This window comes from Equus caballus, chromosome 21, assembly GCF_041296265.1.
Source record: "Equus caballus isolate H_3958 breed thoroughbred chromosome 21, TB-T2T, whole genome shotgun sequence".
In the NCBI taxonomy this organism is placed as follows: Eukaryota; Metazoa; Chordata; class Mammalia; order Perissodactyla; family Equidae; genus Equus; species Equus caballus.
The window spans coordinates 22,171,319-22,196,921 of NC_091704.1; the positions used below are offsets into that span (position 1 = coordinate 22,171,319).

Below are 25,603 nucleotides of genomic sequence, written 5' to 3' on the forward strand. Positions count from 1 at the left end.
AAGGAGAAAAAGACCAAAAACTATAGTGTGTTCTACTGATCTAAAATTTTATATAGAGAAAGAATAATTTCAGGAGTTCTATATTAGACTTCTATAATTTTAATAGTTAATGGAAAATAATGCTTGTATCATCTTCCAAAAATACATATACGCCATATTTTTCAAATTTTAAACTACTTTATTTCATAATATGTGATTTATAAAAGTAAACCATCAATACATGTGAAATTAGCAATTCTTTCTATAGCTCATCTATAGCTTCAGGTACATAGTAATAATTTTTCCCTTAGCAAGTAGTTTTGAAACACTTACCAGTTTTCTGCTTTTACAAATTGCTAGCAATGTATTTACTGTGACTTCAGTTCCTACCATATATATGTCTAGGTTCCAAATATGTATCTCCAGTTCCCTCCTGCTCCTTAACTCCAAATAAGAATTTTCAAATGTCCTTCAGGTATTGTTAAGGTACCTCAAACAAAACACGTCCCAAACTGAAATTACCTATCCTTTATATTATTCAGCAAATAAGTACCAACTACACATAGAGTCAGACACAGGACTGCAGATACTAAGACATGGTTCCCTTTCCTTGAGAAGGTAAAATGCAAGGAAAACAAATATTTTCATTCTTTGGGTTTCCTTCCTTCCGCACTAGTGTTCCTTCTTAGTATCTTTTGTACATTACTCCTGTTTTTCCAGATCTCTTAATGTTAGGTTACTATCAGGGCTCATTCTTTGGGCATCTTTTTTATTTCACACTCATGGCCTTGGTGACTGTATCTAATCTCAGGCTTTATATGCTGGCAAGTCCAAAACATGTACAGCTAGCACACTTTCCTCTTGACTGAACTCCAGACCCCCTATGAAAAACTAGATACCTTACCTTAAATGTAACACGTCCAAAAGCAAGCTCTTGATTTTTTTCCATTAAAAATTACAACTTCCATAAGAAGGCCCCATCTTGGCTGACAGCAACTCTGTTCTTCCACTTGCATAGACCAATACCACTATGGTCAGCCTTGACTCTTATCTCACATCCCACATCTAATCCATCAGGAAATCTCACTGACTCGACATTTAAGTATATCTAGAGATTGTCCACATCTCACTACTTCCACCACTATCACCACAGACGACTGAAACAGCATCTAAACTGGTCGCTTTTCACCCTTGTACCCAGAGTGTTTCTACACATAACCACAGTAAACCTTTAAAATACAAATCGGATATCATGCTCTGAATGCTCTGCTCAAAACTTTCCAAATAACTCCATATCACTGAGAGTAAATATCAAGTACATACACATGCGTACATGGGTCTACGTTATCTGCTGCTCCAAATCCCCTACCTCTCTCTCTACTACTCTCTCATCTTGCTCACTATGTTTTAGATACCCAGGCCTTCTGTTTCTCACTCTCACCTTATAAACTTTACACTGGATGTTGCCTCTTTCTGGTACATTCTTCCCTCAGATACCTACATGGCTAACTTCCTCAAGTCCTTGCTCAAGTCACTTTCTAAACAAGGCCTACCCTCAATGCTATGTTAGCTAGTTTCCAAAGATGGCTCATTTTTCCATATATGTAAAATATGCAGAACTTGAATACTATCATGAGATACTTCTTAATTCTCTAACAATTTCAACTATCTGTTCTTTTTCATTCTCACTTGACTACAATAGCACTCCTTCTTTGTCCTATCCTCTTTCTATAAGAATTTGACTCTGTTGTTCACTTAATAAAATGAAGCACTAGATTCAATATTTCAAAACCTGGCTATCCTCTTCATTTCATTGTTGTTTAATTACAGAATAACTCTCTCTTTGCTACTGAGATAGAATACCTCCTGATATACACGAGTTGGCCTGATACTATCAGCTAGTCCTTGGTCTAACCATGAACTAGCTGCTTGGCATTTAAAGGGAGGCCTTGGTATTTTCCTGTTGAACTAAATGATTTTGCAGAATATCAACATCAGACCAGGCCATTCTTTGACCATCACAGATCAAGATAAAAAGCAAATTTGTAATCATATCTGAACAAAGACAAAATATGAACATTGTCCAAGCTACAAAACACCAAACAACCCCTTCTCCCAGTAATAAGTGACTGCTGCTTCTTTACCGATTATAGTTTAAGCCTCACTCTGATCTGCCCTTCTCTACAGATAAGATTTATTAAGATTCCCAATAACAGAATTGCCCTTACTTCTTGACAGCATCCCATCGACAGCAAACCCTCCTATTACTTTTTCTCCCCAAATCCCCCCAGTACATAGTTGTATACATTTTAGTTGTGGGTCCTTCTAGTTGTGGCATGTGGGATGCTGCCTCAACGTGACCTGACGAGCGGTGCCATGTCCATGCCTAGGATCTGAACCGGTGAAACCCTGGGCCGCCGAAGCAGAGCACGTGAACTTAACCACTCAGCCACGGGGCCAGCCCCTAAACCCTCATATTCTTAAACTCTCCCCAAAATCACCAAACAAAAGCTCAAATCCTATAATGTCTTTTTTTTTTTTACCACCCTCTGAGACACCCCTTCAATCCCCATGGGATGGGTTTTCGCTCACAACATCAAGTAAGAAACCCTAATTGTTCAACTATAGGTGAGTTCCTGGTGATCTCTGCCTGGAGGGCATCAAAACTCCAATGTCCTAACTGTAAAATATAAGTTACTGTTTGTGCACTTTAAAGGCTATGGTAATAAATAACACAGTTCCAATTAAAACAGTCTAAGCCAGGAATTGCAAACGCAAATGACTGCATTAGTCTGGGGCTAATAGATGTATGATTTGGACCAGTTATAACACAATTCATGGTAAGGCCCATGGCAAGGCACGATGAGTACACACCTCAGTTACAATCTACATTATTAACACACCTGCCAGTGACTAATGATCACCAGTGTAAATATAAATTTTTAAGTTCCAGAATGGTTTAACACATGGCTTTTCTTCTTTCATTACCTTAAATAAACTGATTTATTAAAACAGCTGAACTTAAACATTAACTATTAAGCAAATCAGCAATTTTAGAAATTTTAAAACAATAAAAATACAGTGACTTCCCCAGCAATCTGTAATTTCCCTCATAATCAGTGTAACTTTTTTTGCTGAAGAAGATTCGCCCTGAGCTAACATCTGTGCCAATCTTCCTCTGTTTTGTAGGTGGGTTGCCGCCACAGCATGGTCACCAATGAGCGGTGTAGGTCCACGCCTGGGAACCGAACCCGGGACACTGAAGTAGAGCGCACCGAACCTAACCACTAGGCCACAGGGCTGGCCCCTCAGTGTAACTTCTTTGAGCTTAAAGAACCTTTTCCAGCAGTTTGTCCCCAATCATCAGATTTTCTCAGGTTCAATGAACTGCTTTCTGTTTTGACCACAAACTTTCAATTCATTCTTCCTAGCTTTTTGACTCAATTAAAAAGAAGGGCCTTATTTAACCTCCCTAGTATTCGCATATCAGATAGAAGGATCTGAGCTACTCTTTCTGGTTTTTCTGCCTTATAATTTCTGGCTTTTTCTTCAGCGTGCTCATACAGAAGAATTAACAACTAGACAGTCTTTTTTTTTTTAATCTCCCCTATGCACTAGCTTTGCCTATCAAGCACTTTAGCAGAATGTTTTAAGCATCATCCCTGTTAGTCTTCTCAAGAAGATAGGCCATTTGAACAGAACAGATGATAATTTCTCTAACACAGCTGCTGTTTGCAATGGCTTGGGATAGCAGCTTGGTGACCTTTTATTTCTTTAAAAACCTAACAAAACTTTAGACACAAAAAGGAAGAGCAAATTAAAACTCATAAATTAACACTCCAGTTTTATCATAGACTATAAATGATAAAAAAAAAAAAGGAATTCCTTACAAAATAAAGACAAATATTAATACCTTAAATTTATATACCTCCTATACACAGAGTGGTCGATAATGTGGTTGGCAGTCTCATGAGGAAGGCAGGGAAGGGTTAATATTGATAATATTATATATAGGTTAATTGAGAATTAGATTAATCCCCCAATTTAACAACAGGACCAATAAACAGAGAAACAATGATTAGAGTCCCATTCTTCTTATTCTTAAATAAGGTTTCAGTCACTAAATCATATTGCCTGACAGTTTTAAAAAAAACTGGAAGAACTACGTAAAAGATCACAAACTAAGAAGATCTAAAAGCAAAAATCCTAAAACAAATGCTTTTAAATAAATACAGCTTGCTGAAATACTAATAAATATGCCACAATGTTTCTTGCCTCTTTCCAAGCAGGGCATACTGCTAACGAATATGAAAACAGTATCTGGCAGATTAAAATATACTAGAATATTATTAGATTAAACTGATACAAACACATAAAACGAGAAAACACTAGTGGCTTAGATATGATTACAGCATCTTATTCAAGATTTAACATGATTAGATGTTATCACAGAGGAAAAATGTAGGGGTAATTCAATTTTCTCACTCAGAATATAAGATGAAACTCTCATCTATCTATAACAGTGGCCATCTCAATACTAAATAAAATTTTAATAATTTCAAAATCTGATAAACACTACTTTTGTTTAGTGTGCTAATCTTTCTTTTAAGCAAGTTACTACTTAATCAAACTTGCAACTAACAAAATTCATGTTTCTCATAACCAACATCAACCTATAGTATGCGTATGTTTTCAATAATATAGACTTGTAAAAGCATACACTTTAGGATTAAATATTCCAGGTTAATTGAAATAATCAAATAATCTCAGCTGTCCAAAAGTAAAATAAGTTAATTATATCAGTTATAATGATGAATATTCAAGATTCGCAATTAGAGTTAGTAGAGTTCTTATTAGTCAAGATAATGATTCTAACACTGTCATAGCTTCTTGTCTCTCCTCAGCTAGCTTTGTTTACCATCAGTGAAATGCTGTTTCATTTACACATCAGTTTAAAAGGAGAAAAAAACAAGGAAATAAGTAAAAGGCAAGGGACTGCTTCTGCCATTTAAAAAATAGATGTGGTCCTTTCTATGTGAAATTACGCAGAAAGAGATGAAAAGAATAGTAAATCAATTTAATTTTTAGTCAAAATAAATTGTAAAGTCTTACTGGCAGCAATAACTAATGCCATTCTCTTTCTGGACAGAATATTTCAGTGCTTATCGTAAATCTTTTGATCATATAGAAATTATCTCCAACTCTTTAAAAACACTCACAAGCTGACAGAATCATATAAAGCAGGTTTTCAATATAAGCGACAAGGAATTCCTAAAACTAGAATGAAAAAAGAAAAACACTACAGTCCAATAGGTTGTTGTAACGCACACACATTATTCTTTAACAAGTTACATGGAAGTGTAAGATAATCATTTAACGATGCTACAGGGCCATAAATGCACCATCCTCAATTTAGAGTAACAAATCTGGGATTAATGCATTTTCAGGAGGTTATACGCAAGCATCTTCCTTATTTAGCCAAGTAATATTTTCATACCATGAAGACTGGTAGCATACTTTACTTGCCTTTCCCAGGTACAATACTATCAATAATTCCCAGACTATTTCAGGTCTGTTTCCTCACACCTTAACATCTCCCGTTTAAAAAGAACCAAAAAGTAGAAAAGATATCCCTTTGGGATGGAAGGTTACACTTAATGACTTCTAATGTCACAACAATTCTAAAATTCTATAACACAATGGAGTTGACTTAACTGTCAGCATATGTAGAGCTACAATGATAATAGATTAAATTCATCTATTTTGAAATTTATCAAGCAACACCTGACACTATATTAAGCACCAGGAATGGAAACAAATTTCAAACTGCCCTTAAAGAGAACTTTCAAGGTGAGGAAACCTATTTAACCTGAATAAAATCATAAGGGTAGAAGTCACACAAATGAAAAACCAACTGACTTGAACTCTTCAAAAATGGCAATGTCATGAAAAACACAAAAAGATGGGCAAAGTGTTCCTGATTTTAAAAGATCAAAGAGACATAACTGAATGTTATATGTGATCTTTAACTTGCAGGCAGGTGGGGCAGGGCTGCAAATAGCTAAACGGGGTATTATTAGGCACCAGTGAAAATGTCAAATTTCTTGACAGCGACAGTGATATTGTGGTTATGTATAAGGATTTCCTTGTTCTATTTAAAGGTGAAGTTCATGTCTGCAACCTAAAATTTAATTAGGTTTATTAGCAAAAAGACATTTTATATAAGCAACAATGTGTATCTTTTTCCTGAAGATATATAAATTCAAGAAGAGAAATAAAGCAAATGTGGCAAAATGCTAACAATGGGTGATCCATGGGTATTCTGTCAGTTCTTATGTGGGTTTTTAATCTGAGGATGAAATTTTTAAAATAAGTTGGAAAAAAAGCAGGATATCATTATAAAGGAATCCAATCTAAATAATAATCAAATTTAAAATTTTTTATTTAAAAAACAAATTTTGGGGGCCGGCCCAATGGCATAGAGTTTAAGTTCATCCGCTCCACTTCGGCAGCCCAGGGTTTGCCAGTTCGGATCCCGGGCATGGACCTATACACGGCTTATCAAGCCATGCTGTGGCAGGCGTCCCACATATAAAGTAGAGGAAGAAGGGCACAGATGTTAGCTCAGGGCCAATATTCCTTAGCAAAAAGAGTAGGATTGGCAGTGGAAGTTAGCTCAGGGCTAATCCTCTTCATAAAAAAAAATAATAATAAAACAAATTTTCCATCTATAACAGAAATTTCTTTTTTCTTTGCTAAGGAAAATTCACCCTTGAGCTAACATCTGTGCCAATCTTCCTCTATTTCTTAGTATGTGGGCCACCAGCAAAGCATGGCTGCTAACAGAGCAGTGAAGGTCCACGCCCAGGAAGCAAACCCAGGCCACCAAAGTGGAGCGCAGTGAACTCAACCATAGGCCACCAGGACTGCCCCCCTATATATAACAGAAAAATTTTAAACCTAAAGTTAAATGACTCAATAACAAAAGGTTAAAAAAAATACTAGCTTTAAACCTAAAATTTATTGGCTATTGACAACTGAAACCCAGTAAGCCACTAACCACTATAAACTTCACCTGAACTTAGAGTGAATATAAATATATTATAAACCCTTAAAAAGGATTTACAACTTAAAATGAAAGTGTTAAATTGATCATTTCCTATAAAGGATACAATTTAATTGTTTGCTATAGATTGTCCAAAATGGATAACTGGGGTGTAGTAAATGAAGGCATGCAATAAATTCATATATTTATTTTATTTTAAAGTTCCTTTTTTGGGGGATGGAGATGGGTAGACACAGTAGCTAATTCATTTGCCAAAGTTAATTGCTAACTGTGAAAACAGGATGATTCTTTTTATCAGTCCTAAAGTGGCTTTCATAATAAGTCCTGAAATTTAGGAGAACTGATAAGACAGGACAACTACTGCTGGATACTCATACCATCAAGACAAAAAGTAACCTTGGAACTAACGGCCATGAAATATGATTACTAGTTATTGCTGGTGCTACTGCACTAACTTTTGGGCACTTGTTTATAAAGATTTTTTCCAAATGTTGTAAAGAATTACCTGAATATGACTTAGTTTTTAGCGTTTGCTGAAGTCCTATCTTTGGGCAAAGCATTTAAAATTTATCCTCCTGTGATTTTCTTCTCTTTTTTTTATAATTATAAAAGAAATATATGCTCATTCTAAAATTTTCAAGTATCTCTCCCTCTAAGATAAGCACTTAACATTTTGGAATATATCGTCCATACTTTCTGCAACGCATATGAAACTAAACCAAGACTATATGCCCCAGGGGAACAGTGACCATGTCCTTTTACTTTTCATCATTAATTGTAATCCTAGCTCCTAATAAACTACTTGGCACAGAGTGGTCTCTCAATAAACATTTGTTGATGTTCAATTCATTCATAATGTTAAACTTTTCTTTTTTTTACCTTTAACACTACACTGTAAATATTTCATGTCAGTATTGATGGAGCTACATTATATTCCACTCTTAAAGATATATCAAATTGTGTAATCAATAATGGACATTACAGTTACTAGTTTCTCATCATTACAAACAACAGTGCAGTAAATATATATAAACACACAAATTTAAGGACATACAAATATGTATATACATGTATCCACAGAATTTTAATTAAAGGGTCATTTAAAACTTTTTATATTTATTCTCCACCTTGTTTTAGGCTCTTATAGATTATTTATATATAAATTATATATATATGAAAGCTAACATAATATATTACAATCTGAATTTTTAATTTTATATTTTTATTTATTAAAACACAATAGAAATCTTAATAATATAACATGTTCCCAAGTACAAAAATTTAGTGGGAGAAAAATCTTACCATTCTTGCTCACATCCAGTTCCCTGAGATTAATGAGATTCGCAATAGATGCTGGTAATGTTGTTAAATCATTGTCTGGCAAACTCAGTTTGTGTAGAGACTGACAGTTAAAAAGTTGCTATTGAAAGAAGGTAGGAAAAGATTCTGGTTATTTCTTCAGTTTCCTTAAATATTTCATTTATTAACTTTTACACAAATAAATATTAGTGTTATTAAAACTGAATGAGTTATACCTACACAAATACCAGGAAAGATCTCCTATTGTTTTAGGCTGTTATAGATCTGAATACCACTGAACTACTCAGAATCATTTACACCCTCACACTGACAGCCTGAGCAAATGCACTTAGTGAGAATAAGTATATGGTTGTACTCTCTTTTGAGGTAGTAAAAAATAAGTGGCTGTTAAATATGGTAAACTTTGGAGCTTTTTATTTCAAGCATCTTTATTCCAGAATGAAAGTTGATATAAATTAAATTCAAATAAATACAGTGATTTAAAAGGACTCAAAATATAGAATTCTGATTTGAGAGGACAAAATAAATAAGGGAGCAAATACATGGTTATGCTAAAATTACAACAATAAAATGTGAACTAAAAATATATTTAACCAAAAGAAGTAGGTAAATGGGCCACTTCTAAGTTCCATACTAAAAAATTGTACAGAGCACATAAGACTTTCAGGGCAGTGAAAATACTCTGTATGATACCATAATGATGGATACGTGTCATTATACATTTGTCCAAACCCACAGAAAGTACAACGCCAAGAGTGAACCATAATGTAAACTATGGTGTTTGGGTGATTATGATTTTTCAACATAGGTTCATCAGTTGTAACAGATGTACCACTCTGGTGGGGGATGTTGATAATGGTGGAGGGTATGATACGTGGGGATAGAGTGGGTGTAAGGGAAACTTCTATAACTTCCTCTTAATTTTGCTGTGAATCTAAAACTGTTCTAAAAAAGTGAAGTCTTTAGGGAAAAAAAACCCTGCTGTCAGGACGGCATTGAGTAAGTCCCATATAAGAAGAATATTCTTCCAAAAATGGAAGATTGTTAGGTATGATAAGTGATCCAGTTATTGCACTAGGATAGCAAACCTTACTCTCTCTTCCACATAATCCTGACTGAGACCCTACTGGTGGTGATTAGCGAAAAAAACTAATCTCAGTCTTCCATGCTCTCTAGAACTAGCTAAGGAAGATAAATTACTTGCTGAAGAACAATATATAAGGAAACAGTAAATTACAAAGCACCCTATCACAACCTAGGCAATTAATTCACAAACATGCAACCCACAACCTTTAATATCTTAGCCATAGTCATATACAGATTTTGTTTAAGACAACCTTGGATGGTATTGGCTTTCAAAATGTTTTTACTACTGGTTACTGAAAGAAAAGCCTTTTCAAAACATTGCCGTCCGGTATGTAAACACATATGCACACAAATCTAAAACAAATATTTCAGGTAACAACAGATATGTGCAACAAATTCTATTTTCTATTCTATTTTAGTTAGGGTTGCCAGATAAAATAGGGGATACCTGATTAAATTTGGATTTCAGATACACGAGTAATTTTCTGGTAAAAGTATGTCCCATATATTGCATAAAACACACTTACGCAAAAAACGTATTCATTATTTATCTGAAAATTATAATTTAACTGGGTGTCCTATATTCTTATTTACTAAATCTGCCAGTCCAAATCATAGTTCATTTTTTGGAAATGCCATACATATTGAATTGATTTTTATGAACCACTGAGTCTCCACCCACAGTCTGGAAAACACTGCTATTTGGGTGACAAAATTTTTAACAGTTAAATTAAAGCTACTACAGCTTTTCTATTAAAAGAAAGAAATTGAGCAGGGGATAAAGAGGAATTAGGATTTAAGAAAAAAAGTAGCCACTGCAAAATTTTAGCTAAGAAGTCGATAATGTGAGAAGATGTTTCATGGCAACAACCCAACTTTCTCCTTCTAGTTGTTCCTACACTTCAGAAATGTTAAGCCCTCCAAAACTTTTCCAAACAAACTGAAATACAGCAAACCGAATACTGCCTCTAAAAAGCTTTTTAACAACAAAACTATGATGTGATAACTAAAAAGACAATTTATCCTCAATTACAATAACGTAGATCAATGTCCTATGAAAGCTAGAAAAAGAAAACATTAATTTTAATTCTTTGTCTAGTTAAATCTATTGACTGCATAAACTGTGTAGTCATATTATCTACCTTAATGGCTATAACAAAACTGGAACTAAATACAAAATTTTAAGTTATTTGCACAAGTATTCAAGCAATTAACAAAGAGACAAAGGTTAAAAATTCTATTTTAAAAAAATTTGAATTGTACTGCATACCCTAAGATAAAATTAAATTAAAAAATGGAAACAACGGGCCCATATATATCAGGCAGCATTATGGCAACATTGGGAATACCATATTTCTAGGTACAAAAATAACCAAAGGCAATTTTTGAAAGACATACCTTTGGAAGCTCTTCAATCTGATTAGCATCTAAATAGAGCTCCTCCAAAGTTTTCTCAAAAGTAAAAATCTCTTTGGGAACCTGTTCCAAACTGCAGTGTGAATAATCAAGAGTAGTGACAGTCTCTTCTTCCCCTCGTAGACAGCGACATGGTACCAACCGCACAAACAAACTTCGTTTTGTAGTCATTTTTAGACACTGCAATATTCAAATAAAAATAAACCTAGTTAAAACATACATATAACTAACAATTTTTCAAAACAAATCATTCCAATTGAATTATCACAGATAAAGACCTCCTCCCCTATACACACCCAATGGAATGCATTTAACATTGCTTTACTATCAAAGTTTATATATACTGAATTTCTAAACTCAAAGCACCTTTGTACTTTACAAAATGATTAAGTAACCATTTATTTATATGCTTCTATAATAACTATGCTTTATGAGTCTCCTCATCCTCAACAAGAAAAACTCTAATACAACAAAAATATTTCCTTAATTTCTGACTAACAGCTGTTTCTTAATTAAGAACTTGCCTAAGCGCAGTTTTGAGTAGGAAGTGGGAATACAAAGATATTTTCAGGTCTTCCTAACCAGCCATCAGAATAATCACCCTTTAGCTTTCCTATGACTGTCCTACATCAAAATTCCAATCTATGCCAAGTATATTTTGTTTCAATTATTAAGTATTGGCCTTTCAATTTTTCTAAAGATCTTATAGGTCTTAATATTTATTTAAGGTTACAAACTAGAGAATAAACTTGTTTCAATAAAGTACCTACTTCATTATTTCAAACTAACTTGGGGAAAAGTTCAATTCTGAAATAGTGAATATTCTCAGGGTTAATTTTATTAAGAACACTATATACATAGGTAGGTTAAGTCCAACTAGGCTAAGATTATATTAGCAAAGAAAAGCCCACTTCAATAAATAAGAATGACTGTTAATTAGTGTTATCAATTCTTTGTAAAATAATAAATTCTTTCCCTGGGAAGAAGACTCTATTAGAGCATTTAATTACTTTTAACCAGAGCCAAGACTAGGTGGAAGCCATGAGGCAAATGCCGCAGGCACAAAACGTAAGAAGGAACCAAAACATTCAGTAATCAAATTAAAGATTTTCATGCAATATGTTTTTAAAAAATCAAAATCACTGAAAAATAATCCATTTATGAACAAAACAGCTAAATTTTAAATAAAGACAGGATCAGCATTACTAATTTTTTCTTTGGCCTCAGGCTCCAATATGGCTCTGCAAGGCACTGCTTCCAACTCTTCTAATTCAAATTATATGTATAATATTTTATAAAGTGTTTGACAACAAATCGGATAAGCATTTCTCCCACAATCTTTTAAAAAATCTGACTATTCTTTTTTTGTTTGTTTGTTTTGAGGAAAATTTGCCCTGAGCTAACACCTGTTGCCAACCTCCCTTTCTATATGTGAGCCACCACCACAGCACAGCCACTAACAGACAAGTGGTGTAGGTCTGCATCCACGAACCAAATCCAGGCCATGGAAGCAGAGCACACCAAATTTAACCACTAGGCCACCAGGGCTGCCCCAAAAATCTGACTATTCTTTTTGTTTGTTTGTTTTAGTTTTATTGAGGTCATCACAGTTTATAACATTGTGAAATTTCAGTTGTATGTTATTATTTGTCAGTCACCATATAAATGTACCCCTTTACCCCTTATGCCCACCCCCAACCCTATTCCCCTTGGTAACCGCTAAACTGTTTTCTTTGTCCATGTGTTAATTTATCTTGCACATATGAGTGAAATCATATGGTTTTTATCTTTCTCTGTCTGGCTTATTTTGCTTAACATAATACCCTGAAGCTCCATCCATGTTGTCGAGAATGGGATAATTTTGTCTTTTTTTATGGCTGATTAGTATTCCACTGTATATAAATATACCACATCTTCTTTATCCAGTCATCAGTCGATGGGCACTTGGGTTGCTTCCACTTCTTGACTATTGTGAATAATGCTGCAATGAACATAGGGGAGCATAAGTCTCTTTGAATTGTTGCTTTCAAGTTCTTTGGATAAATATCCAGTAGTGGGATAGCTGGGTCCTATGATATTTCTATTTTTATTTTTTTGGAAATCTCTATACTGTTTTCCACAGTGGCTGCACCAGCTTGCATTCCCACCAGCAGAGTATGAGCATTCCCTTTTCTCCACATACTCTGCAATATGTGTTATCTTTTGTCTTGGTGATTAAAGCCATTCTAATAGGCGTAAGGTGATTTCTTAGTGTAGTTTTGATTTGCATTTCCCTGATGATTAGTGATGCTGAACATCTTTTTGTGTGCCTATTGGCCATCTGTATATCATTTTTGGAAAAATGTCTGTTCATACCCCTTGCCCATTTTTTGATCAGGTTCTTGGATTTTTTGCTGTTGAGTTGTGTGAGTTCTTTATATATTTTGGAGATTAACCCCTTGTGCATAATATTTTCTCCCAGTTGGTGGGTTGTCTTTTGGTTTTGATCCTGGTGTCCTTTGTCCTGCAGAAGCTCTTTAGTCTGAGGAAGTCTCACTTGTTTATTTTTTCTTTAGTTTCCTTTGTCTGAGTAGACATGGTATTTGAAAAGATCCTTCTTAGACCGATGTCAGAGTGTACTGCCTATATTTTCTTCTAGGAGTTTTAGTTTCAGGTCTTACCTTCAAGTCTTTGATCAATTTTGAGTTAATTTTTGTGTATGGTGAAAAATAATGTTCTTCTTTCACTCTTTTGCACATGGCTGTCCAGTTTTCCCCACACCATTATTGAAGACTTTCCTTTCTCCATTTTATGTTCTTTTTGCTCCCTTGTCAGAGATTAGCTGTCTGTAGATCTGTGTGGTTTTATTTCTGGGCTTTCAATTCTGTTCCACTGATTTGTGTGTCTCTTTTTGTACCAGTATCATGCTGTTTTGATTACTTTAGCTTTGTAGTATATTTTGAAGTCTGGGATTGTGATGCCTCCAGCCTTGTTTTTTTTCTCAGGATTGCTTTAACTATTCGGGGTCTTTTGTGGCCCCACATGAATTTTTGGATTCTTTGTTCTATTTCCATGAAGAATGAAAATCTGACTATTCTTAATCACCATATGTCAGACACTGTGCTAATCTTCAGATAAACTATATGCATATTTTTTCATCCTCATATATCTTCCTAAGGCATGTACTATTACGCCTATTTTTCCATAAAGAAACTGATTCTGTGCTCTTGCTGCACCATATTGCTTCTTCATATATAATGATATACTTGAACTCAGATTCGTGAAATGATTCAAATATCAATAGGTCTTTACTACATACTTCTCCTTTAGGGTTTACAAAAACAAACTACTGATGGAGTTCAGGACCCATCACTCTAAAATATGGCACCCTTGCATATTAAATATTTTACACTGAAGGAATTTGAGAAAACAGCAGAAGCAGGAAGGTTACTCTGACCTTCCTCCCTGCCGCCCCACTCTTCTCTCCTTGCACAGATCATCTGTGAGAGGTGCCCTCCCTATCCCAGGAGGAAAGGAGCAGCCTTATCTCTGAAGACAAAGGGAGAAGAATCCTAACCAACAGGTCTTGCTGAATTTCCCCCAGTTTACTACACTTACCTCATACTCTTTATCATATTTCTACATGACTGTCCACTCTTCATCATACCCAGCAGAAAAACACTCAGGTTTAACAGTTTCCTTGGGTCTTCATTTCCTTATGAAGGCTTGCATGTCACTTAAAACTTATATTAAATAAATTCATATGCTTTTCTCCTGTTAATCTTTGTCAGTTTAATTTTCAGACCCAGTCAGGGACCCTAAGAGGGTCAAGGAAAAATTCTTACTCCCATATACTATGATATCAAACATCAAATCTTTGTCTCACGAGAATGTAATCTACAGCATGGTGACTATAGTTAATAATACTGTACTGCACATTTGAACGTTGCTAAGAGAGTAGATCTTAAAAGTTCTTATCACAAGCAAAAAAATTTGTCACTATGCATGGTGACAAATGTTAAGTAGACTTACTGTGATCATTTCGCAATATATACAAATATCAAATCATTATGTTATAACCTGAAACTAACATAATGTTATATGTCAATTATACCTCAATAAAAATTTTTAAAACTTTGTCAACATCCAGAAAAACTCTGTCAATATCCAGAAAGTTTACTCAATGCTTAACAGATTAATCTACGCTTACATGAAGGTGTGTTTTACTGATAAGAATAAGCAGTTTTATTGATTTAATAAGAAGAATTTAATTGCTAAAGTGGATTTTAGCTTATATTTGTATTCATGAGATAATAAAAAAGATTCCAAAAATGAATATAAATTTCTTGTTCAAGAGAGTAGTCTAAGACTAACTGACAATGAGTTAGGGCGACACTTAAGAACAAAGGGCAAAAGCTCTATCTGATGTGTCCAGTATGGTAGCCACTAGACGTGTAGCAAAATTCAAGTTAAATCAAATAAAATTAAAAATCTAGTTTCTCAGTTGCACTAACCACATTTTAAACGTTCGATAGCCACCGGTGGCGAGTGGCTATTATACTGAATATGAGAAGATACAGAATATTTCTATCACTGCAGAAAGTTCTACGGGACAGTGCTGGTACAATGTCTCAAATTATTATTCTGGTTCATCTTATAACTACTGTAGCTTGTATTATATAATATGATAATATCAAAGAATTTGGAAGATACGGCCTAAAAAAATCCATTTTCCAGAAATCATAATGGATCTGCGAATAAAATTTCTAGCTGAGAATAAAGGACATGAAATGTTATTACCGAATATATGTGATTAAAGAGTATATTTATTTTAGATGTTATCATCTGTGCAGGGCACTTGACATATAAGGCAATTTATAGGGCAGAGTAATTGCTAATGAAGATAAAACAATCTACAACACTTTTCTGTAGTGCTCATCATAAATAGATCATATTGCAGACAGATGGTCAGAAATTGTAGGACTTCTCAGAAGAGAAAACAAATTCAGAAAAGGAAGATTAGATGCTGAGTCGTAGGAGGCTACAAAAAGAGTCTACATCTTAAATGAAAACCTCTGTGGACAGAGGCTGTGAAGAAAGCAGTTTAGCCCTCAGATTAAATTCTGTGGGCATCAAGCCAATACAAAAACGGACCCTGATTTAGCAAACCAAAAACTGTTGATTGATAAGAACAGAGGGGGACCTTAATTATTGAGGGCAGAGGAGGAAAGTACCATCTGAAAGAGAAATAAATAAGTAACAACACCCAAATAGATCCTCCCTTACACAATACTGCAAGGAAGTAACCAAAGAGAGAAAAAGCCTGGCCTGTTCTGAACAGGAAGCGATCAACATGAAGACTGCTAATCAGAATTTTAGTGTTGTGATAAGTAAGAGCCACTTCATAAATCAGACTCAACAAGGAGGACATAAAAATATTCTAATGAAATAAAGGAAGAGGAGCCAACCAAGAAAAAAGGCATGATAACAAGCCAAACACTTTCTAACAAAAGATATTAAAGCTACTTACCACTGGGTTGAATTTATCTCCCTGATGTTTCTTAACTGAGCCAACATTCTACGGAAATCAAAAAAAAGAAACAAATTAGCAATAAATATAGATCTTTGCAACTTAAGGAACATCTCTTCTAATTTCTTATTTATCTCACAACATTAACTCTCAAAAATTCACCAAAGTAAATTGACACACATAACTTTGCAACTTCTAAATAAATGGCTATCTTCTTCATTTTTTTTTCTTTTCTTTTTTGAGGAAGATTAGCCCTGAGCTAACTACTGCCAGTCCTCCTCTTTTTGCTGGGGAAGCCTGGCCCTGAGCTAACATCATGCCTATCTTCCTCTACTTTACATGTGGGACGCCTACCACAGCACGGTGTGCCAAGTGGTGCCATGTCCGCACCCAGGATCCGAACCTGCAAACCCCAGGCCACCGAGAAGGGGAATATGCAAACTTAACTGCTGCGCCACCGGGCTGGCCCCTAAATGGCTATCTTCCTAACCAGACACTGGATTGTTCCTAACATTTGTAAACCACTGAGAGTCCTCACCTACACCAGATAACAAATACCCCTCTATTTACCATTAAAATCTCTTTTATTTGAAGTTACTGGGAAATAATAAAGTTTTTCCAAGCAAATAAACTTTAATTACCAATTATATTTAAATTCCATAGTTTATGGTGGTTCTATGTGGCAGACATTGTTAATTGCTTATCATATTCTATTTCTCTTTTCCAGCATTTTTCTTTTTTCAGGGTAGTAATGGATCCAGCGAAAAAGCCACTTTTGAACTTTCCAAGAAAGGTGGACAGATGACACAGTTAAAGTCAATGACATATACTTAGAAGTCTGCTTTGGGAGTGGAACGGGGGTTGGTTCTGGGAAAACATTTGTCTTCCTTATCCAGGGAGAGATGTAAACACGATGTCTACTGCTGCAGCAACCATCTATGACCATAAGTCAATAAGCATGAGGATTAAAAAGGCAACCAATAAAGCTGACAAAGAAAGACAAAACAAGCTGGGGGTCTCTTATAGCAGTGCCTAGCAGCTGAACCAATCCTACTGCCTACTTCAGGATTTCTTAGTATGTAAGAAAACTAAATCCCTTATTTGCTTACTGAACTATTGCTAGCTTTTCTGTACCTACAGCCAACACATTCCAAAGTTAGCCCAAAAGCCAAAAGAATAGCATTAATAAAAAGTACATACATTACAAATCATCTTTTTCTGAAAAATTCAGTCATGTTAATAATGATGTGTTTCAGAATTTTAAAGTCACCCTAAATATATCAGGCTATTTGTCATATGTTAAGTGGTTTAGAACTACTCAGTTATTTAAACTTCTCCACAAATTCTACATATAGTACAGGCCACAAAAAATACTTTTGTGTATAGCAAGCAAAGACGGCCACTACATTTTTCATTCAACATACTCCCACACACATGATGGTCTAGTAGAATGGAATTGTCAATAAGCTGAGATGGAATAAGACTACAGAAGGAGCAGACTGAAGAAAAGAGAGATGAGAAGTGTGTATTCAGAAAATTTAGTTTGAAAGACCTGAAAGACGTCCTGTGGGATTATGAGTAGGCAGTTGGATATGGGTATTCAGAGATGCGGGGAGAGATCCAAGCTGAGGATATAAATTTAGAAGTCATCTGCTTAGAGATGATGTTTAAAGCAATAAAATTAGATCAAAACATCAATAGCGTGAGTATAGATAAAAAGGAGAACAGGTCCAATGATTGAGCCTTGAGATATTACAAAAATAAGAGGTCAGAAAGAAGAGATACAACCAGCAAAGGATGCTAAAGAGAAGCAATCACTGAGTCAAAACAAAACCTAAAAACAGCGTATATCCGAAAAGCCAAGTGAAAAAAATGTTTCAAGGAGGAAGAAGTTATCTGTGTTAAAGAGTATTTAGAATTGCCACTGTGTAGTGATGTAAAGGTCACTGATCTTGACAAGATCACTTATTTAGAGTGATGGAGACAAAACACTGTTTTGCAGGAGATTCAAGAAATAAGAGGATAACTCGACACAGCAAATATAGACAACTCAGTTTGGCTATAGAGGATATCAGAAAAACAGAGCAGTAGTGAGAGTAGAATGTGAAGCAAGAGTCGCAACAATGGATTTGTAGGCAGATGGGAATTATATAGTTAGAGAAAGAGAAGAGCCCATGGACACATTTTTATAAAGAGATTTGGGGAACCATTCATAGACTGTCCTAGCAAAATCTCCTACCAATAAAAAAGCCACTCATGAGGAAGAAAATAAATAAAACGTTGGGCACAATGGTATAACTAGGTGAATAAAATTCAGTAAGGGTGTTTTTCAAAAATATAGATTATTGTACCTTCTCCCTAGAGAGTCTGATTTAGGAGATTAGACATAAAACTCAAGATTCTTTCTCTTAAACAAAATGCTGATGTGGTTCTGTTTCCCCAACAGTTTCAACGATAATCAACACATGGTCAATCTTATTTCATCTATACTCAAACCACCATCTTTTCTCCCTCCTCATTCTCTACTATTGTTTGAGAAACTCTCAGTTTGGGAATTATCTTAACAATGGAAAAGTGAAATCACTAGAAACGTTTTTTAAAACATAGTACGTTGTATTTCCCTATTGATCTAAAGAGATCACAAATTATACTTGGCTAGATTTAAGAGAAATCTTATGTTGGAGCAATCTTTCTAAATGAGTCCAGAAGTTAAAACGCACAACAAAGGCTCCTCAAGCATGGCCACAGCTGGTAGATGGTATTTAGTGGTTGTATAAGATCATTTTAGTTTAATCATGGCTATCACAGTGTCTGCTAACCTGTATTTGATATACCCGCGCTTAGTTCTGAGGTATTTTACAGACATTATTAATCCATTACCGGTAAGTACATGAATAGTAAACAATTAAAAATAGTGATATGAAAAAGGAATAAGAATAGAAAGGCAAAAAAACTTACGTAACGAAAAAAGTATAAATGCCCTATGAGAGCATTTGATTCTAAAGGACAAAATCGATAACAATGTATAACACGTGCTATACCTACAACATATACAGCAGGAAATGAGAAAAGGAGGCTGATGAAATAGCTAAGTTTCACACTCGTGGGTACAAGATTAACATCAATGTCTGATCCCTACTAGCCTAATTCTAATCCAGTAGAAAGCTGAGAATTTCCTCAATATCAGCACTGTTAATCAAACTGTCATATCAAGCCATGGTTAGCCTAAACACGTCTAAAAAAAATCTTACTGTGGAATAAAGTAGTAGACATACATACTGAGGTTACTAAGGAGCTCCCATACTTGCAGAAATTTCCATTTTTATATTTTTCATATAATTTACCTAATAAAATGGACAGATCCGTATAGTCTGGCAAATGCGTACATCCATGTAACCGACTGCAATCAAGATATAAAATCTTTCCATCACCCCAGACAGTTACCATGTGCTACCTTCAAGTCAATGCCCTGACCAAGGCAACCTGTTGTGAACAAGAGCACGAGACATTTGTGTACAAATGTTATGAGACCGCAGGCTTCGGTTCTCATGGGTAAATACATGGAAGTAAAATTGCTGGGTCATAGTCTATAAGTATGTTTACTTTTACTTAATAAAAAAAAAGATTGTTTTACAAAGTGGTTTTATCACTTAACACTCCCAGAGTTCCAGTTAGATCCTCACCAACACTTGATACTCTCAGTCTTTCTTAATTTTAACCTATGTAGTGGGTGTGTATCAGTATCTCAGTGCATTTTTGTTTTGCATTTCTCTAATTACAAAAGGCATAGTGAAGCCTCACCTGTACTTATACCTCTTTTAGATGATAAGATACTGAACTTCAAGCCTGATATTCTAAAGGGATAAGACTTTTGGAGAAGAAAGTGATCAAATTTTGTGTATGGGAGGAATACAAATTATTGTGCAAGAGGATACATTGTTTTGGAAAACAATTCACCATGAACATCTCACATTTCTGCATGGTCTGGGTCCCCTGAGCAATAGCATTTACAGCCATTTAAGATATTTATATAAAGAGACATTCCAAGATAATAATGCTTAGCAACGCTGAGACAATACAACATCCTCTCTCCAGAAAAGACTTGCTTAAATTACAGAGTAAAGATAAGTCTCTCACTTCCAGAGAAGATAGGTCACCAATGGTCCTATGTAAGATCAGAGTTTCCTCACTTGGGATTTCTCTCCTGCAATGCACACTGCTGCTTGTGCAGGCACCATCTGATTCTCTGTTTCTCCCATGAAGATTAAGGGTTAGGTAATTGACACAAAATATGGCCCTGGTTGCTGCTTTTGCAGTGATTAATAAACTCTGTCTCTGATCTAGAGGTCTTGTGCCTTCTGGCAGGTTAACGTGTTAGCTTGTAAGTAGGGTAAAATCTCAGATCCTTTACTGTTTCTGATCTAACCACCATAAATTAAGAAACAGGGCCACAATGATTTATACCACCTAAGATGAAGAGATCGAAGCTATTTCCCCATTTCTTGAATCTGGGCTGACCTTGTGACTTGTTTATACCAACTCAATGTAGCAGAAGTTTCTTGGGCAAGTAACAGTGTCTATGCCTCAAGATTTATGACTTTCGCCTTTACCTCCTTTGAATGCCACCCTGAGAACACGATGCCATAAAGAAGTCTGGGATAAAAGACCACATGTTGATTCACAAATTCAAGACAAATATAAGTCACTGTTGTTTTAAGTCATCAATCTTTCTATCAACTATACTGATTTTTTTCAAAGAGGAAACTTTACACTTAATTCATTTTCTTATTTTATTTTGAATTTAATTGTCTTTTTCTGACTCTTAAGATGAAGCTTAAACAACTGAATAATTGATTCTAATACGTTCTTATTCAAGATTTAAAGCTATGAATTCTCCAAGTTGCATTTTATAATTTTTTTTTTTTAAAGACTGACACCTGAGCTAACAACTGTTGCCTATCTTTTTTTCCTTCTTCTTCTTCTCCCCAAAGCCCCCCAGTACATAGCTATATATTCTAGTTGTGAGTGCCTCTGGTTGTACCATGTGGGACACTGCCTCAACATGGCCTGATGAGCAGTGCTATGTCCGTGCCCAGGATCCAAACTGGTGAAACCCTGGGCCACCAAAGTGGAGCGCATGAACTTAACCACTTGACCGCAGGGCTGGCCTCGCATATTATAAACTTTGATATGTTATCTTTTTATTGAATTCGTTTAAAATGCTTCTAATTTCCCGTTTGATTTATCCTTTTACCCATGAGTTATTCAGAATCGCCTTAATTTCAAAATATTTGGGGATCTACTAAACCTCATTTTGTTACTGAATTCTAATTTAATTCCATAGTAGTCAGAGAACATACTACTATGATTTCAAGTCTTTACAATATGTTGAAGCTTTTCGATAGCCCCCACATAACATCTACCTTGGTGGGGGTTCTTTGTACACCTGAATGTCACTTTCTGCCTCTCTTGGAGTATGGTTCTATAAATGTGTTAAATTGGTTGATAGTGGTGTTCAGATCTTCTATATCCTTACCAATGTATGGCATTCTTTTCCTGCTAATTACTGAAAAGTACTGAAATCTCTAAGCATAGGTGTAAATAGATCTATTTCTCCTTTTATTTCTGTCAATTTTTATTTCATGTATTTTGAAGTTCTATTACAAAATGAGTACACATTTAGAGTTCTTATATCGTCTTGATGAATGCATCCTTTTACCATTTTAAGATGTTCTTTTTATATGCTAATCATCCTTGTCTTGAAATATATTTTTGCCTGATATCACTATAGAAACAGGAAATTTCTTTTGATAAGTGTTAATATGGCATATCCTTTTCCATCTACTACTTTTAACCAAATTTGTATTTATATTTAAAGTGCCTGGGGCCGGCCCAGTGGCACAGTGGTTAAGTGAGCATGTTCCGCTTCGGTGGCCGGGGGTTCCCTGGTTCCGATCCTGGGTGAGGACATGGTGCGGACATGGCACCACTTGTCAAGCCATGCTGTGGTAGGCATCCCACATATAAAGTAGAGAAGATGGGCAAGGATGTTAACTCAGGGCCAGTCTTCCTCAGCAAAAAGAGGAGGATTGGAAGCAGATGTTAGCTCAGGGCTGATCTTCCTCAAAAAGTAAATAAAATAAATAAATAAAGTGCCTATTTGAATGGGGCATACAGTTAGGTCTTGCTATTTTATCCAATCTGACAATTTCTATGTTTTGATGGTGCACTTAGACTATTTATATTTAATATAGTCATTAGTATGGCTTAATTAAGTCTATTACATTACTTAATTAAGTCTATTACAAAGTCTATTTTATATTTGTCCTTTTTTTTTCCTGCCTTCAAATAAAGTTATATTTTTCCATATTATCTCATTTTATGACCTTTTAGCTATACTATTTTTGGTTGCTCTAGGAATATACAGTATGCATTCTTAATTCATCATAGTCCACCTTTAAATAGTATTATGCCACTTCACAAATGATCTAAGAAATGTAAAAAAGTATAACTCATACTTACACTTACTGTCTCCCATATTTCATGCTATTGTCATTATTTTACTTCCACATATTATAAATCCTACAATATGTTTTTTGCTTTACACTATCAACTGTTATTTATATAAATTTAAAAACTAGAAAACAGACTTTCGCATTTATTCAAACATTTACCAATTCCTGCAGTCTATTTCTTACTACAACCTTGTGGTTAAGCCCATTCAGGTTTTTTACGATATTCCATTTTTCAGTTTTAGAATCTGTGTTTGGTTCTTTTTCAGAGTCTCCATTACTCTCCTGAAATACCCGATCCCCCATACATTATCTTGTAAATTGCTTTAAAATCCTTGTCTCCTAATTCTAATAACTGGGTAACCTATCAGCCTGCTTTTGTTTACTGTTTTCTCTTATACAATCATATTTTCCTGTTTCTTTGTATGTTTCATAATTTTTCATAGTATTCTAGATGCTGTTTGTTGGATAACAGTTGAAAATTAAGTATAACAGTGTTTTGTTAAGTTTTCCTTATTTCCCAGAGAGTCTATACTCTTCTCTCAGTTAGGATGAGTGACTGATAATTCAGATTCCTAGTAGAATCAATCTGAGCTGGGATTGGCTACAGCTTTAATTAGATTAAGCTCATCTGTGATTGATTTGACCCCTAACTTCCCCATGCCCAACCACGCCACCCTTCTGATCTTGCCAAAAACATGAAGTAGGAAGAATTTGGGCTGCAGTTCCCCATGTTTCTGGTTCACTTTATCTGTAGAGTCAACTCCGGTAGGGTCCCACGATTCAAGAACCATTAGAATTGGCAAGAATACACATTTCTTTAGGCTCTTCAACCCCTCCTCTATTGCTGCTTTGGGGCAACATTCAAGGCAGATGGAACTATCAGGCTTGATGATCTTACTTTGCCTTTGGGGCTCTGTCAGATTCCCATCCCTTCCCAAAAGCCCACACTGTCATTCAAGAATTGGATGATTTATCTGAATTCCTAAAGTCTCTCCATTTATGGCAAGTCCTGCTTCTCCATCCTATACTGATACCAAGCACATGCCCCCCAGGCAGGGAAACTTCCACACTCTTGACTCACCTATGTATGAGAGGTTCACGCATCTCTGGAATTCAGTTCACTAAGGCTTCCTTGATTTCACTGATTTTTGCAAGGCCTACTTCTTTTTCAAAGAGTGATTTTTATTCTTTCCAGGTTTTTCAATTCTTACCAGGGGAACAAAGGTTTTTTGTATCCTCCTGTATCCTAACAAGAAGCAGAAATATCAGGAGATTTTCAGTGTAGATGAAACTGTTCTCTTTATAGAAAAAACACTCCCATGGAAGATTTCCATCCTGACTCATCTCTTCATGAAGGAAACTTGGTCAAGGTAGAAGAAAAATCTTCAGAATTCTCCTCCATCTCAGTTTAGGAGGAATGACATAATTTATGCAACAACAAGAGGGCCTAATTATTTTTAGAGAAAAACTCTTTCATTCCACAATTAGAAATAAGGGTACAAATGCAAACATCCCAGGTAAAATTGGTTTACTTAAGTCTGAAAGCCTAACATTAGATCATTCTATAATCAGAGGAAGGAAGTAGGGGGAGAATGGGGAAAGAAAGAAGACTTTTGTCTTCATCACTTCAAGGGAAACTGTTCTTCCTAGGTCATCGATGGCTAACATATTGCTACATCAAATAGACAATTCTAAGTTCACATCTCCCCTGACTTATTAGCAGCATCGTTCCCCACTACTTTAACATTTTCTTCACCTAGCTTCCAAGACACCACATCCTCCTAATTTTGTTCATATCTCAGTCTCCTTTGCTAGTTGCTCCAATTTAGGCCAACCTCTTAACACATTAAAGTGGCAGAGAACGCAGATCTTGGCCCTCTTCTCTATCTACACCCATACCCTTGGTGATCATTCCATTTCAAGTCTTGAAATATTATCATCTCTTTAAATACTAAGTACTCTAATGACATCTGTCTTAGTTTTGGTTCTCCCAAAAGCAAAGGGTGAGGTAAGGACTTGAATGCAGGTAGCCTGTCTAGGAAATGACCTGAGGGAGCTGAAACAGTATGACAGAGATGGAAGAAAAGTCAATATAAGGAATGGCATATTATCAAAGTCATCCTTAAGGACAACAGGGGCTCATTCTACTTAAACTTCCTGAGAAGTACACAGAGGGTCTCTCAGAATTGCCTGCCTATAGGATCAGACACGAGCTGTTATCCATCTGCTCCTGTCTCCTACTGATTAAGGATGGCCTCTATGGACATACTTTCCTTCACTACTAGCCCATGCTTACGTTCTGATCTAGCTGGTGTCCCACAGCAGAGAAATTAACTGGCTCACTTTCACTAGGAAGGTCAGCCTGGGCTCTGAGCTCTCATGGTACTTTTTCTTACACCTAAGGTTAAAATCAGAGGTGAGCCAAAACGATGTGATGCTAGATACCAGAATGGCCTGCTACAACGAAAACAGGACCACTCACGTTAACCTCAGAGATGCATATCCCAACTCCCTGTTTTCTGTCTCCATTTCTAGTAGAGGGATTTAAAGGAAAAAACAAGAATTAATGATTTAGAGTAGAGAAAGTAAAAATGATGAATGAATCCAAGAGCTGGTTCTGTTTTTGGTGGGAGCAGCACAATATAAACGCTAAGAATAGACAATTTCCCAGCAAGTCTCAAGATACAAACACATCAGTAGGAATCAGAATGG

General features: G+C 35.4%; 1 protein-coding gene across 15 annotated transcripts in view; it reads right to left on the bottom strand.

Moving 5' to 3' along the window:
- Nucleotides 1-25,603, bottom strand: part of ERBIN (erbb2 interacting protein) — a 135,567-nt gene that overhangs the window by 72,643 nt on the left and 37,321 nt on the right. For 10 of the 15 annotated variants that reach the window (XM_023625277.2, XM_023625276.2, XM_023625273.2 and 7 more), the window contains 3 exon segments: nucleotides 16,377-16,424; nucleotides 10,850-11,047; nucleotides 8,348-8,465 (listed from right to left, as the gene is read on the bottom strand). In XM_023625277.2, coding sequence (XP_023481045.2) covers nucleotides 8,348-8,465; nucleotides 10,850-11,038 — 307 coding nt within the window. In that variant the 5' untranslated portion in view covers nucleotides 11,039-11,047; nucleotides 16,377-16,424. 15 annotated transcript variants of the gene reach the window in all.